Genomic DNA, 15,644 nt, shown 5'->3' with positions numbered 1-15,644 from the left:
ACACTTGGATAGAATCATTGCTAATGATGTCTGGCTTGAGATGGCTCCTGAGACTACGGTCTACAATCTCCCCGCATTAAATCGGATCATCGACCCTTACTTATGCGCTCTGATGGTATCCCAGAATTAAGGGCCCCTCGACCGTTCCGTTTCCTTACTGGATGGACTAAACCTCCGTCCTTTAAATCATTTGTGCAAGAGAATTGGAATTTTGGAGATGACATGCATCAAACAATTAAAAGCTTCTCAGATGTTCTTTGTTCCTGGAACAAGAATGTTTTCGGTCACATCATTTAGAAAAAGAGAAGACTCAAAAACCAGATTGTGAAGATTCAAGCTACAATGGATAGTACTAGTGGGGATAGTCTTCATCTGGTTGAGATGGAGTTGCGTGCCAATCTTGATGAAGTGCTTGGTCAGGAAGAATCTCTTTGGAAGCAAAAATCTAGAAGTACTTGGATGGAGGAAGGAGACAGGAATACCAAGTTCTTCCATAATATGGCCATTACTCGGAGGAAGTCCATTACTCGGAGGAAGTCCAACCGAGTATGGCCGGAATCTAGGTTGCCATGAACTCCGGTTGAATGTTCTTCGTATGTCGAAGAACACTTCAGAGAAAATGAGAGGTTTTGTTTTGATTCATTTTGAAGGAGAAGGAAAAAATGAGATATGTTTCTATTTTTTGGGTTTTATATTTGACTCGACCGACCCGTTTGGAGACCCATAAGACCCACGTGTTTTGTCGTGGGTTGGGTCAAATTTCATTGTCAGCCCCTCAAGGTTTCATACGAATTCATTTTAGTCATTTATTACATTTTTTTTAAATTTAGCCCCACACTTTATCTTATTTTTTTGCAATTCGGTCCTTCCTTTATTTAATTCATGTTTTCATTTAATTATTTTTAAAGGTTATTATATTTTATGAGTTTTTACACGACATTTTTATTTATTTTTTATTTTATTTATTATTTATTTTGTTTTAATTTAATTAATTTACGTCTTTGTTTGTACTTAATTTTGCAATTGGCATTTTTAATTTTTAGTTCAACTGACCTTTTTTTTACATCATCTTTTTATCACTTTGTGTTTTCAATATGTGTGATATGTGGTTGTTCTATTTATTTCTATTTCTCATTCTGTTAACTTTATTTTCATTTATTTCTCAGCATGCATGAATGTATGTTTTTACATTTTCTGTTTAAAGTATTATAATTTAACTTTTATCTTTTCTTTTGATCAATTCAGTATTTTTTTACAAATCTAACATCTTTTTGACCTTTTAGGGGTACTTTTTAATCAATCGGAGATAAGTAATTTGGATCGAATTTTTTACTTTTAATTTAAACTTGTAATTTTCCTAATTAATACTACTGGAAATTAAATTAGTACCGAAAGGGCAGTACAATGGTACTAATATTTCCTTGATTGTAACCGACTCCCGAGCCCGATATATTTTTGGTAAGACGCAAATTAGGGAAGAAAATAAATCGAGGTGTCTGATCAACCTAGTTTTTATTTTTAAAGAAAAATGATCGGTGTCGACTTTAATCCATTTATTTAAGTCAAAGCTCAATTCCAGACCCACCCGAAGGACGGTTACGAGACCAGGGTTCATTAAGGATACTCTAGTTGATATTGGTAATTCATTCGATGCTCGTTAATTATGTAGTGTTTATCCATTGTCTCAACTCAGATATTATCGAATGGTGAACCGTCAAATCGGTTTATACCTTCTCATGGTATTCGCCAAGACGATACCTTGTCGCCTTATTTATTTGTCCTATGTATGGAACAGCTAGCGTAGGTTATTTATTATGCTACTTTGAGTGGGGATGGAAGCCTTTCTGTACGTCTAAACAAAGTCCTGGTATTTCACCTCTCTTTTTTCCTGAGGATATTCTTCTTTTTGCGGAAGCTTCAGTGGGCCAATGTTAGGTTATTCACTACATTTTAGAACAATTTTGTGACGTTTCTTGACATAAGGTTAGTGTGGCTAAAACGACTATTTTTTTCTCTAAGAATATCCCGACTCCACTCTGCTTTCAACTCAGTGGCATGTTTGGTTTTAAGGAGGTGAATAATTTAGGGAAGTACTTTGGGGTTCCTTTATTGTATACTCGTGTCACTTCGGCATCGTATGCTTACTTGACTAGGATGGTGCACGCTAAGCTTTCCGGTTCAGTAAAGAATCTTTATCTTGTGGGGAGGATAACTCTCGCTAAAGCTGTGTTAGCAGTCATTCCAGTTTACACCATTCAAATAGCGGTGCTTCCCAAAAAGGTTTTTATGGATTTAGAGAGGTTAATTAAACGTTTTGTGTGGGGTATTTCTACTGATGGGAAAGGGGTTTATTTTGTTCGATGGGGAGATTTATGTACTCCAACGACTCAAGGTGGGTTAGGCTTCCATAATTTGTGTACCCATAATGAATCATTCCTTACGAAGTTGGCATTTCATCTTGTTGCGAAAAAAGGATAAGTTGTGGGTTCATTTTCTTAGGGCGAAGTATAAGTGTTCATGGTCCCTGAACATTTACTTAAGTGCAACTGCTCCCGGGTCTAGAAAGGAATTTGTTTGGTTTGGAATGATGTCCGTGAAAATTTTATTCACTGTGTGGGGGATGGGCATTCCATCGACTTTTAGAGGGATCGGTGGCTTGCTGGTCTCGATCCTTTGATTTCCTATGTTCCGAGTAGCATGCGTCACCTTGTAACAAACGTGCATGTTGTTGCCATGGGGGTGGTGATGGCACTTGGCATTGGGAGAAGTTTCAACACTTACTCCCAATTCACATTATACTCCATGTAGTTGCTTCGAGGGGTCCCTTAGCTATGGCCTGCGGTGATGCGGTTAGTTGGCAGGTGAGTTCTGATTTCAGGTTCTCGGTCAAATCTACGTACAGGATCCGTTCAGGTCCGACGGTTGAGAAAGATGCTCGGCTTTGGAAGCTGATTCATGGCTACTGGGGGCTGCAAAAAATTAAGATTTTTCTTTGGCTTGCTTGCTTAGGTAAACTTATGACCAATCAGTGGCAAGTGGCTCGTCGTTTTATCAATGATGACAGGTGTCCGATGTGTTCCGTTGCAGGAGAAACTGTCGATCACGTGCTTCGCGGATGTGCCCGATCGCAAGTAATTTGGGCAGCTAATATCATACAAATAAACTAGATGCCTTCTTAGCATACAAATAAATCAATCTTACGGGTGCTTCCAGTTTTGTAGTTCACTCGAATGATTAGGATCTCCTCTTTGGAGCCCTTGTATGGAATATGTGGCTCGATCGAAACGCCTGGGTATTCCCTTCCCCATTGAATGAGCAGGATACCATTGTTGCGAGTAGTAGTCGACTGCAACTTATTTGCAAAAGCCAGGAGAACCGTGAAGAATATTTAAATGGTGTCGTTGCGTTCTAGGAATATGGATGTCGCTCGAGCATTATGGCGTTGTCCAAGGGTTGGTTGGGTCAAAGTGAATGTTGACGGTGGTCGAAACCCCGATACTGGGAACGCTAGTTGTGGGGGAATTATACGGGATTGCCATGGTCATTGGTTGGATGGTTTTCACAAGTACATTGGAATATGTTCGATCGTGGAGGTCGAATTGTGGGGTGTGTTGGTTGGTTTATTTTGTGCTTGGGCGAGGGGCTATAGGACTGTTGAAGTTGAAATGGACTATTTGCAAGCGTTTCGTTTGCTTCATACTGATCGGACTTACCAAGGGTTGTTGTCTATCCTTGTTCATATTCGTGCTTTTGTGCAACAGGAGTGGGTGGTCCGTTTTACCCATATTCCTCGATCTGGGAATCGGGTTGCGGATTTTATGACTAAGATGACTATTGTGGGAGATTCTGGAGTCCATAATGTTGAGGATCCCCTGAATGGCATCGATGCTTTTCTTCATTTTGACTAGGCTGGTACTGGTTCCAGAACACTGAGTGGAATGTGAACCTTAATGTATAAGATTTGTTTCCTCGTTTATTTTAAGAGGTATATGTGTACTTTTTCCTCTTAATGAGGCACGTATTGCTCTCCCTTTGTATGATTTTTCTTCTTAATCATACCATCTTTACCCAAAAAATAAATAATTTATATAATTTATAATATTTTTATTTTGATAAAATTTTCAGTCTTAATATATTTATTTATAATATTAAATAAATTATGTTAATATTTTAAAAATCGTTTTTTCTATAATAAATAATATTATTAACTTATTTTATAATAAATTATTTCTAAAAAAATTATTAATTAGTAAAATATAATCTATCTTACGAAAATTATTTTCTGAAATATGTTTGGAGTAAATTAAAGGGACCTTAAAAATCAAATTATAATCATTTTTACTCCTTTTTATATACTTCAAAATATTTGAAGTAAAAAATATGTGAATACTTGAAATCATCGTATATCAGATAATAATAAAAGTATCAAATTTTAAATAATAAATACTAACATATAAAATAATATTGAAATTTGAATATCTCTTGTGATAAAAGTAACACACGTCAACTAATATTAAAAATTTGATTTTCAATCACTTTTTTATGTTATTTGAATAAAAAAATATTTAATTATTTTATGCTAACACATCTCAAATAATACTTTCTGTATCACTCTAGTTCCATTAACATTAGACGTATATTATACATGAATATGAATGTATCAAAACTTATATAAGATGAATTGGTAATGTGTAATTTTTTATACATAACATCATAATACTATTGATATGAACCAATCATCATATTGGTTCATTGAACCAACAGAAAAAAAGGGGGGGGGGAGATGTGAGAAGAAAAAGGGCGGAAAAAGAATAAGACTGGTCCATTGAAGCATGCACCCATACCATCATATTGTAGTTTACGAATTCCACTCGACAGCTTCGGGTCACAGTTAATTCCACCAATGAGTATCGCCTTTGCGATCGAAGAAAGAAGCTTTCTTCCGGTCATTAGGCATTAGAGTGTCTGCAGATTACTTCCCGAGTTTTTTACCTGCAATGCAAGTTAGAGATCAATATGTTAGCCTGTTTAATCTATTTCAACATCATGAATTTATCGAGAAAGAACTCTGAGAATGGCTTGTTAGCTTATGTACAGCTTTCTTCATTAACCGAACTCAATCGTATGGTTACTTTACGTAGTACTTGGGTCACCAAGTTGAGAAGTGAAATAACAGTCATAATAGTTATCAAAGTTTCCCCGACCTTTTTCTCTAAAATACCTGAATCAGCATCCGTATGACGCATTTGAACATGGATGTGCAAGAATGATTCTCCACATTCAATATTTGGCACTCATCCTGAGTACAAAAAGCCTCCCCCTACCCCTCCACACAGTTAATTCCCTCCCTTTCTTTGTTTAATGTATCGATGTCAATACTCTATCGCTGTTGTTATTACAGGACCTCTTTGAAACCACGACTTCCGAATTGCTTGGCGTATCTGTCGCTCATGTCTTTCCAAGAGTTCATCAACTCCATGAGATTGAGACAACAAAGGCCCCGAAAACTCAACCTTGTCCCCATTATCTTGGTAACCCTGTAAAAACACTTAAATTAGGTGACAAGACAATTTCAATGTAGTCTCTGGTTTTAATACCAACATACCGAGTAATTTCTCTTGGACGACATTTCCTCTCTCCGATAAAGTGCCAACGATAGCTCTTGAGAGTGGTATTCGTCAGAAGCATCAAATGAATCCGGGCGTTCAAATTGGCTCCATTGTTTCTGCATAGCATGCTTGGCAACTTCATACGAATCATGTCCTCCAGAATCGGTTCGACCTCCATATGTTACATCCCCATTCTCATGTTTCGAATCCATATTGTTTTTTGCATGTAATTGGGCAGAATGATCTAAAGAATTGTAAATGTGGCCTCTTGAGATAGATCTACTTAGTGATCTTACAGATACATCATCTTTTCGTCTTTTGGCCCATGCAAAGCCACTCGATGAAGAAACTTGCAATGGACCAGAAAACGGAATATCAACTTGGGATTCATGCTTTACATGAGAAGTCTCTTCTGGTGCATCAGTAGATGGATTTGCCACTCCCGCATTGATAGTAGTAGTTCCTCGCTTTGAGATTTCAATATGATCACCACTAATTTTCTGAGAACCTAGAGTTACTGTTGCAGCAGCAGTATCCTGCATGTAAAAGAAGAAAATTGGTTTTCTTGGTACCCTAAAATACACGGGGAAAAGAGAGAGAGAGAGAGAGAGAGAGACCTCAATCAGAGCCGATTTACTTATTTCATGGGGTTTTCTTATAGGCTTTCTTGTTTCTGGCGCACGAACTCTTCCAGTTATCTTTTTCCTGAGAAGCCATTGAAACAAGGTCATTGAAGATTATATCATACACCGTAAAGTCATATATAAGTGCAAAACTGCATATGCGATAGAACTTGCAGGTGATCATCATTGGATTAGTACTGCAACATGCATAAGTTGACTACACATTCTTCAAACATCAAAGATGAAGATCGGATACATAAACACCAATTGAGCATTTCGACCTTTCATGACAAACTCATTGAAGATGATACCATAGAGTGTTAAGTTGTATATGTGCATGAATAATGGTAGAAATTTGCAGAAGATGATCATCATCAGGTAAGTACTATAACATGCATAAGGTGACTACACATTCTCCAAAACCTCAGAAAAAGAAAAATATCAGACACAAACATCAAGGAAATCAATCTATTTCTGCAGAGATTTATGATAACTGGGGTGCGGGTCTTAGAAACTAAACTATACTAATGTCCAATAACACTCGTTTTCAAACGAAGTTCTCACCTTTTTGCTTCTTCATGATATCTTGCATCTATCTCTTTGCTAGGTGGATATACTGGCAAGCTTGATGGATCACAGGCATAAGGCTTCGTTGTAAAATACTGAAAATTTTAGATTAAGAATCAGAATCATTGCAAATGACGGAAAATGTATTTCAAAAGCATTAATATAACACTGGATACTGCATTTGTAATGTTCCTCTAAAGAAAGTGCTGGCCGATATGTAAGAACAACAAAGACACATTGAGACAACTTCAAACAAGATGGAAGTGACACATAGAACTGCAGTCCGAAGCTCAGGTTATTTGTTGATGTACTGTGGATCCAGGTTACAATGTATATGCCATTTGTTTCATCAGTTAGCACCGAATCCAAATTCAAGGGCGGTTAAAAGTGTTATTCTACGGTTTTGCTTTTTGGTCGATATGTAAGAACAAAGACACATTGAGACAACTTCAAACAAGATGGAAGTGACACATAGAACTGCAGTCCGAAGCTCAGGTTATTTGTTGATGTACTGTGGATCCAGGTTACAATGTATATGCCATTTGTTTCATCAGTTAGCACCGAATCCAAATTCAAGGGCGGTTAAAAGTGTTATTCTACGGTTTTGCTTTTTGGTGGTTGAGGTAGCATTATATTCAAGTTGGAGTACAACACTAATAGTCGATTATTATCAAATTAGATACTAAACAAGGGTGAATACCAACTACAATTTCAAATATGAAATGGTCATGGTACAAATTTTCATGATTACCTCCGATGCAAGAGCAGAGGAAGCAGTCCCGCGCTTGTATGGCTCCACTGAAAGCAAAGTTTCTACTAAGTTAACAGCAGTAGCTGGTAAACCTTTAAAAGTCTCCCAAAGACAACTGTCGTAAGGTTGTTGTGGTTTGAATAAAGTTGCATGAGGAAGTCTGGATTTTTTCCAGTAAACTTCGGGTGGGGAACCACAGAGCTTGAAAATTTTATGGAGCTGTTCGACCTGAAAAAAAAAAAAGCAACATGCTTCCATTACCCTGTGATATTTATAACAGCAAAAAATTATTGCAAGGACAAACAGTAAACAATGAAGAGAGAAGAGAAGCAACGATTATCAGAAAATGCACTCTTGTATATAATCGACTACTGTATATTGGCTTTTCCGAGTAATACCAGTCATTTACACCGAAGTTGTCCTTTTGTTTTCTTAATAAGAATCCTTAAGATGAATATAATGTAAAAGTGATGTGCATAAGCAAGGTGCTTACCTCTGTTCTCCCTTGCAAGATAGGTTTCCCAAGGAGAAGTTCAGCAAAAACGCAGCCAACACTCCAAAGATCGACAGCTGCAGTGTAATTCGTAGAACCCAACAACAGTTCTGGGGGGCGGTACCATAAGGTTACAACACGACTTGTTAAAGGCTGTCGTTTGCCCGAAACATAGAAGTTAGCCAAACCAAAATCAGCTATCTTTAGGGTGCCTTCATTATTTACAAGGAGGTTTGATCCTTTAATGTCACGATGCATTATACCCCGTGAATGGCAGTGATCAAGTCCTGATAACAACTGCTTCACATAGCATTTGATCTACAAAACAAAATCAATATTCATCGCTAACGATAACGTGTTTCGTTTTTATGTAAGGCGTGCAAATATGAGTTGTGTCTTCTTTTTCGAGTCATTCATGTAAATATAAAGACGACAAAATATATTAATGAACTATACAACATGTACAAGCCATCCTTGAACAATAAGACTAACCTTAGCAACAAAGACAAAGTAAACAAACCTGCGGCACGCTGAACTTGATGTCGGAACAAGACAAAAGCCCGGTAACATCATGTTCCATGTACTCAAATACAAGGAATATGCTACATGACATCCGGGAAGTAATTATCCCTTCCAATTTTATGATGTTCGGATGGTCGAGCCTACGAAGAATAAGTATCTCTCTTGCCATGAACCGAACACTCTCGGGCTCAAAATTGTCGAAACGAACCTTCTTTAGGGCAACTATCTTTCCACTCTCAAGGTCTCGAGCTCGAAACACGGTGCTATAGGTACCTTGCCCTATCTGTTAAACCAGATGAAAAAGGTAGAAAAGAACATTACATCAAGGTATGACATTCCAAGACAATGTTTAGAAAAAACAGAAGTTGCTTTAAGCGGAACAAGGACACAATTCGAAGCACCAAGCCTGAGATGAGTACTTAAAAATAAGTCTGAAGTGAACAGAGATGATCGAAGGGGGCGAGTGGGACAGTCGCCCCTGAATTTTCAATTTCTCAGAAGTTTTAGATTTTTATTCTATATAATATTTATTAATAATCTATATTAGCCCCTGTAATTTTATAAGCTCACCCCTTTAGCATAAAATTCTAATTCGGTCCCTGAGTTTGAATAACATAAATTTAACTGAAAATGAAGAGTTAAAATACAAGAACGTAACACGCATGATTAAACAAGAAATGCTTTTAACTACAAGGCGTGAAATTAATAAATAAAGAAAGAACTTCCCTATTAGATTATCACTAACAGTAAATAAATTCACTCCATGAAAATGCTTAAAAGAAAAAACACAAGAAATTTATTTTTTCTTGATTTGAAAAGGTTTTTAAGTAAGAATTAATTTTAAAAGAATTTAGTATTCAAATGAAACAATTTTCTGACATCCAAAAACAAAGAATTTTCTTTTAAGAAACAATAAAATGAACAAGAAAAGACCAAAAATGAAAATAATTCGAACCTTCTCAAGCTTCTCAAAAGAGTCGGCCTTGAGGGGAACCCAACCGTGAATGGCTTCTCCGGCGACGGCACTAAGCCATGCAGGCCAGCCGGCTGCCACATGTTCACCTTCTATATACTTCTGCAAATTCCCCAACCGCAAACTCAGCGAGTCGGATCTCCAACTCGCCCGACCCGACCCATCCCCACTCGCCCCCAAATCAGTCACAACACCGCCGTTACTGTTCTTTTTCTTCTTACTACCGGCGCCGAAGCTGCTCTCCTTCTTCTCCAGCTCCGAGAACCCGATCCAAGACCGACCGGAGTTACTCCCAAAGCTACCGGCGGCACCGGCATTGTCACGTAGAGCGCCAGAGTGATCTATTGCAGGCGTCACCGACACCGCCTGCTTGGAACTGACGCAACCCATTTGATTTCAATGGCCGACGTTGATCATGTGATCAAAAACCAAAGATCCCCAAAACTTACTTTATGGGTTTTATTCTTTAGCGCCAACCCAACACTAAATTTAAAAAGAAACAAACAGCGTAGGGGAGAGGTGAGTGGTAAGCTAGTTTAAAGCTTCTAAGTTCCTTTCAGAATTCAGCTTTTCTCATTTCTTTTTTTCTTCTCTCCCTCTCTTCCTTCTTTAAAAAGAAAGGGAAAAAACGAATCCCCTTTCTTTTATACTACAAACATCGAAATATAAATGTGTGTTGCATACACTATATATATATATATTCTAATTTGAAAAGAATGTATTTTAATGTGAAGCGATAATTGCGGAACGATAGTAGAAAGGGAAAATCATAGTATTTTAATGTGGCTGCCAAATTAAACACCCCAATTCTGAGGCTACCGACCTTTGATGATTTTTTAGAGAAATTAATCAATTAATTATTACTATTAAGCTTATTTAAATCGTTATTATCGTTTAAGTATTATCTCAAATTTAAAATTTTGTGTATATAAAAATCTTTATTAAAAGATTCTCTTGCCAAAATTAATTGTAAGATAAATATTAGTGCCGATTAATTTGGACAAAGTCCCAGAGAATCGAAAGGGTATCAGAGAAAAACAATTAATTATTACCATTTTTCTGAATTGGGAATTTATATTCTTTGTTCTTGCATCTGTCAATGGAAATAAAGTTGTTTGTCAACTCTGTTTTAATGAAGTTTGTATGAATCTTCTCTTATATTTGACAATTCAAATGGAGCCAAAGATATTGTCCGCCAATTTACTATTAGTGGGTTCTTTCTCCATCATTTTCTATTAAGTTTTGTCAAATTAAAAAAAATCATGGTTCAACTTTTTTTTTTATTGTAATCAATGAAGTATAAAAATGTTTGATATAATCATTAAACTTTTAATTTACTTATATTTTGATCACGTCATCGTTAAACAACTAACAGCGTTGCAACATGACATGTGAAACCAAACTATTATTATTTTAGATTTTCATTAAATCTATTTCCTCTTTCTTTATTCATTTTTTCTCTTTTCTTAATTTTTTTCTTCCTTTCATTTTCTCGCTTAAATTTCAATCACCTCTTATTACGATCAACCACCATGTCAACTACCACCTACCATGAAAATTCTCTCAAAACTCGTTTCGTCCTCAACCATGTGTTTATTTAAAAAAACACACACACACACTTAAACTCTATGAATCTTGAGCTATTATTTCCCTTCTCTTACAGAAGTAGGATTTTCTATTGTTTCTCTTGTACTGTGGCTAAATCACTTGAATCGGATCTTAAGCCATTCGAATCCAACCTTTTGAATCAAAGTCACTCATATTTAATCTATAATTGTTTCGACCATCGATCAAGCACCTAAGCTATTATTTAAGTCTTATTATCATATATATACATCTGCAGTATACTTAAAAATAAATTTATTATGAAAAACTTAGAGAAAATAGAGAGCAGTTTTGTTATGAAATTTATTTAAAATATTTTATGATGTATTTTTTAATTCATTGATAGTATATAAAATAATATTATATTTTTAATGAGTGTTATTGGCCAGCATCTAAAATTTTAATTTATTAATTTACAGTTGTTGGGCTGTTGTTGACTAATTCAGGTATTCGTCATGAAAGTTCTTCAATGTTTGAAATCTTTAAGTTCACATTTACTTTAAAAAAGTGCCGAATTGTTGCATATACTTCCAATTTTTCATGCAATATGTATTTTTTAATTTTTATCTAAATATATTACTTTTCATAGGGTAAAGGAAACATTTCATCTCTAAAGTTGGCAATTTTTACCAATTTAGTCCCTAAACTTCTTTATAGACCCATATTAATCCCTAAATTTGACAAAATTTTATGAACTTTATCCCTAAACTTGGATTACATTAATGATTAAAATGAGTAACATGATTGAAGTTTAGGGACCATGTTGGAAAAAGTTAAGTTACGAGATTGATTAGGACTAAAGGAATCGATTGGAAAAAGTTAGTGAATTTTGTGATTAATATGGATAAAAATTTGAAGGACCAAATTGAACAAATTAATAAATTTAAGGACAAAATATTGCTTAATCTCCTTTTTAATATAAAAGGTTGTTATTGTTCCAATAAACACTAAAATTTGAGCTTTGACAAGAAACTTTTATAACATTTAATTTTTAATACTAAAAAATATTATTTTAATGTCAATCATTTAACAGTATCATAATTAATAAAGGATGTTTTTGTTAATTTGAAAGAGTCTATGATTTATGCCTTCATATATTATTTATAATTATAAATTACATGTCTAGAAATTAATTCAAGTTGAACTAACGAGTCAACCAATTTAAATTCAGCTTTGAATAAAGTCTCGTGCAATTGAATTAATACGATTTAATTTAAATTATTATTTAGTTACTAAAACTATTTAAATAATTTTGATTATGGAATTATAAAAATAATTTGAACAGATAAAATTATAAAAAATATTAAGATAATTTATACCATATAATAACTAACGAATGGGAATGGAAAGGGCGCCTAAATTAAAGGCTAGATTTCACACTACTGTCATCCTAGTCAATGATTTGATCAACTTTATGCTTAAAAACAATAATAATTACACTAATGGATTTTTCTGTTCTTTTGCCAGCTTGGGCTATTATTATTAATCATTACTTGCAAATTTTCAACCCTTCATTCCAAGAAAATGACAAAAGAATTATGTATTCTCACTCAAACTATACTAAATGCAAAAAAAAAAAAAGAATTCAAATTGTATCTTTTTCTTAAATTTTCTTTCAATCAATCTAGATGTCTAATATTATAAATGTTATTATTTTAAATGGGTCGTAATGAAATTATTATTTGACACATGTTGTATTTATATTTTTTAAAATTTTTATTTAAAAAACATACAAATTATTTTAAAAACTCATTTTTTTAAAAATACAAAAATAAAAATCTCTCAAAATCTTTAATTTCAAATCTTAATTTCAATCATCACTAATCATTTTCTTAAAGGTGGTGGACTTTATCATCGCTCACCCATTGATAGAAAAAAAGTTTAGACACCAAAATATAAAATGAATTATAATTTGAATGCTTTCTTATTATTAAGCCTTAAATTTATCGTTGAATTTAACCTCATTTTATTAAAAAATAATTAAACTGTTTTATTTTTGAAACATAATAAATATTATTACAAAGATATATTATTTTTATAAAAACAAAGATATATTTCCTTTTATACATATTAAATGAAACAATTAAAAATCATTATTAAAAATTAGGATGAGTCTACCACGTATCTTTAACGATGAGCACTATTAATTTAATTTATTAAACGTTAAAATTATAAAGTACTCAACACATAATTATAAATTAGTTAAAAATCTAAATGTAAATTATTTAAAATAAAATATTAATTACATTATCTTTATAATCTTATTTTAAGTAATAATTAGATCAAATATTAATCCCTAAATTTAAAAACCCTAAATTTTATTCTATTGTTTTAAAGTTGTTGTCGATGCCACCGCTACCGTCGTCACTACCATTTACATGATATTTGTAACACGATTTTTATTTATGTATTGTATCGATTGATTATAAATTATTTTTAAAGTATTAAGCCATGTTCATGCATGTTTACATGGTCACCGTTGGGCGAAAGATATAAACTACAGTAGCAACGACGACAACACTAGCAGTGGCAACAACAACGATGGCTTCAAAGCAAGAAAAAAATTTAGGGTGTTTTAATTTAGAGGTTACTATTTGGTCTAATTATTATTTAAAACAAGATTATAAAAAATAATATAATTAACATTTTATTTTTAAACGGCCACGACGGCTTCAAAGCAAGAAAAATTTAGGGTTTTTAATAAGGTTAAAATAATATTGCATCTAATTATTATTTAAAATAATATTATAAAAATAATATAATTAATATTTTATTTTAAATAATTTATATTTAAATTTTTAACTAACTTATAATTATACGTCAAGTACTTTATAATTTTAAAATTTTATAAATTAAATTAATGGTGATCATCGTTAGTAATGTTCAGCTGTGCTTGTCGAGCGTTCTAGGATTTTCCTAAAAATTAAACATAAAATCAATAAATTTTATATATAACCTTTTAACATTATCACTGTAATAATTCGTTATAAAAAATAATATCATCTTGATTGAAAGTTTTTAAATTTATGATCTGGTTGATAAGTTATTAGAGTTTAATTAATTAAAAATTAACAATTTTAATATTTTAAGCATATTTAGAAATTTGCAATTAAAATTAAAATTATTTAATAAAAATGTGGAAGTTTTTAAATAGATAGAGAATATTTTCTAACACATTTTAATTTTTTTAATTATTTTATATTTTAAAATTAATATTTATCAAATAATCTAATTATATCCCACAATTAATTTTAAACAAAACTCTAAATAAATTCATAACTTAAATTAAGATTAATTAATAGCACTTAATTTTAAATATTTAATTTTTTGGGTAAACTACTTGAATGACCACCCAACTATGGGGTTGGTATCAAAATGACCACCATTTTCAAACTTGCGTCAATATGACCATTGAACTATTTCAATGGGTTCAATATTGCCACTAGACGTTAACATTTGACGGAAGTGCTAACGTGGCAGATAATAAGATTGATATAATTATAAAGTTGGTCCTTAGTACTATATATATTCTATCAATTTAGTCCTAATTTTAATTTAATTCAAAAAAATTAACCATTCAATTCAATAGATTATTGAGACATGTTTTACTAGTGACACGTGTCATAATCTGATTGGAGAGTTTTTTTAATTAAAAAATAGTAATGATGCTTGGGGGAATCAATCTAAGAACCTTGGATCAAGGATAAACATTGTAACACCCCAAATTTCAGGATAGTAGAAAGATGAAAAGGGACCAGTAATGTAATTTTTCCATTTTACAAAGATGAGATCTTTTATCTCATTTCATTTTCTTTTTTTCATTCATTTCTCTTCATTCTTATTTCCTCTTTTTTCCTCTCTAAGTTTCATAGCTCAAAGGTAAGTTCTTGAGCTTTTTTCATACTTCAAATTCGCCCTTAAACCTTCCAGCAATGTTGTTTGTGATTCAAAAGCTTGCTTCCATGTTTTGACTAGAAAAAGTGGGGGTTTATCATCAAAGTCTTAGAGGAGAGTGATAACTAGAAAAAGGAGCTTCAATTCGGGATTCTTTAACCAAGGTAGTGTATTTCTAATCCTTTGTGGTGTTAAGGCTTTCATAAGCATGATGATCTGTTAAGATTTGAGTATTTAAGCATTTTAGGGTTTCAAACTTGATTCATGCCATAAATGATGTTTTAGATGTAAAACATGTGTTGTTATGCCACTTTAAGACCCTAAGTAACTTCCTAAAGCTTTAACACATGATTAGGAACCAAACTAAGACCTTTAGGGTATTTTTGAGTGTTTTTTGAGCTTAAAATAGACATTTATGGGTTTAATTATCGATATTGGATAAACGATATCGATATTGGATGAATTGGGATGAATTCTAGGCAATTTTAGCAGAGAGTATCGATACTGAGGCTAGAAGTATCGATATTGCCCCTTTGGTATCAATACTGAGTGTCTCTGGTATCGATACTTGTCTTGCCCGAGGTTATGCCCATGATTTCGGTCATGA

The 15,644-nt window shown here is 33.3% G+C and overlaps 1 protein-coding gene across 1 annotated transcript; it reads right to left on the bottom strand.

Moving 5' to 3' along the window:
• Window positions 1-4,755: 4,755 nt before the first annotated feature.
• Window positions 4,756-10,142, bottom strand: LOC120158622 (protein IMPAIRED IN BABA-INDUCED STERILITY 1-like). The gene is made up of 9 exons (XM_039169439.1): window positions 9,521-10,142; window positions 8,564-8,848; window positions 8,044-8,361; window positions 7,551-7,778; window positions 6,797-6,894; window positions 6,227-6,314; window positions 5,606-6,145; window positions 5,405-5,537; window positions 4,756-4,992 (listed from the first exon to the last, which is right to left on the bottom strand). Exons 1-9 carry the CDS (start codon window positions 9,926-9,928, stop codon window positions 4,973-4,975), a joined length of 2,118 nt encoding a protein of 705 aa, XP_039025370.1. The 5' UTR covers window positions 9,929-10,142; the 3' UTR covers window positions 4,756-4,972.
• Window positions 10,143-15,644: the final 5,502 nt, after the last annotated feature.

Source organism: Hibiscus syriacus, unplaced genomic scaffold (assembly GCF_006381635.1).
Source record: "Hibiscus syriacus cultivar Baekdansim isolate YM2019G1 unplaced genomic scaffold, ASM638163v2 tig00111330_pilon, whole genome shotgun sequence".
Lineage (NCBI taxonomy): Eukaryota > Viridiplantae > Streptophyta > Magnoliopsida > Malvales > Malvaceae > Hibiscus > Hibiscus syriacus.
The sequence above is the reverse complement of the archived record's forward strand: the minus strand, read 5'-3'. Positions and strand labels throughout refer to the sequence as shown.

Bases quoted from the DNA above. Each gene is read 5' to 3' on its own strand.
- LOC120158622 (XM_039169439.1), bottom strand. From the start codon at position 9,928: ATGGGTTGCGTCAGTTCCAAGCAGGCGGTGTCGGTGACGCCTGCAATA. The intron at 8,362-8,563 runs GTTTGTTTACTT...TTTGTTTTGTAG, and splicing joins TCAAGTTCAGCGTGCCGCAG to ATCAAATGCTATGTGAAGCA. The intron at 6,146-6,226 runs GTCTCTCTCTCT...TTTTACATGCAG, and splicing joins GTAAATCGGCTCTGATTGAG to GATACTGCTGCTGCAACAGT.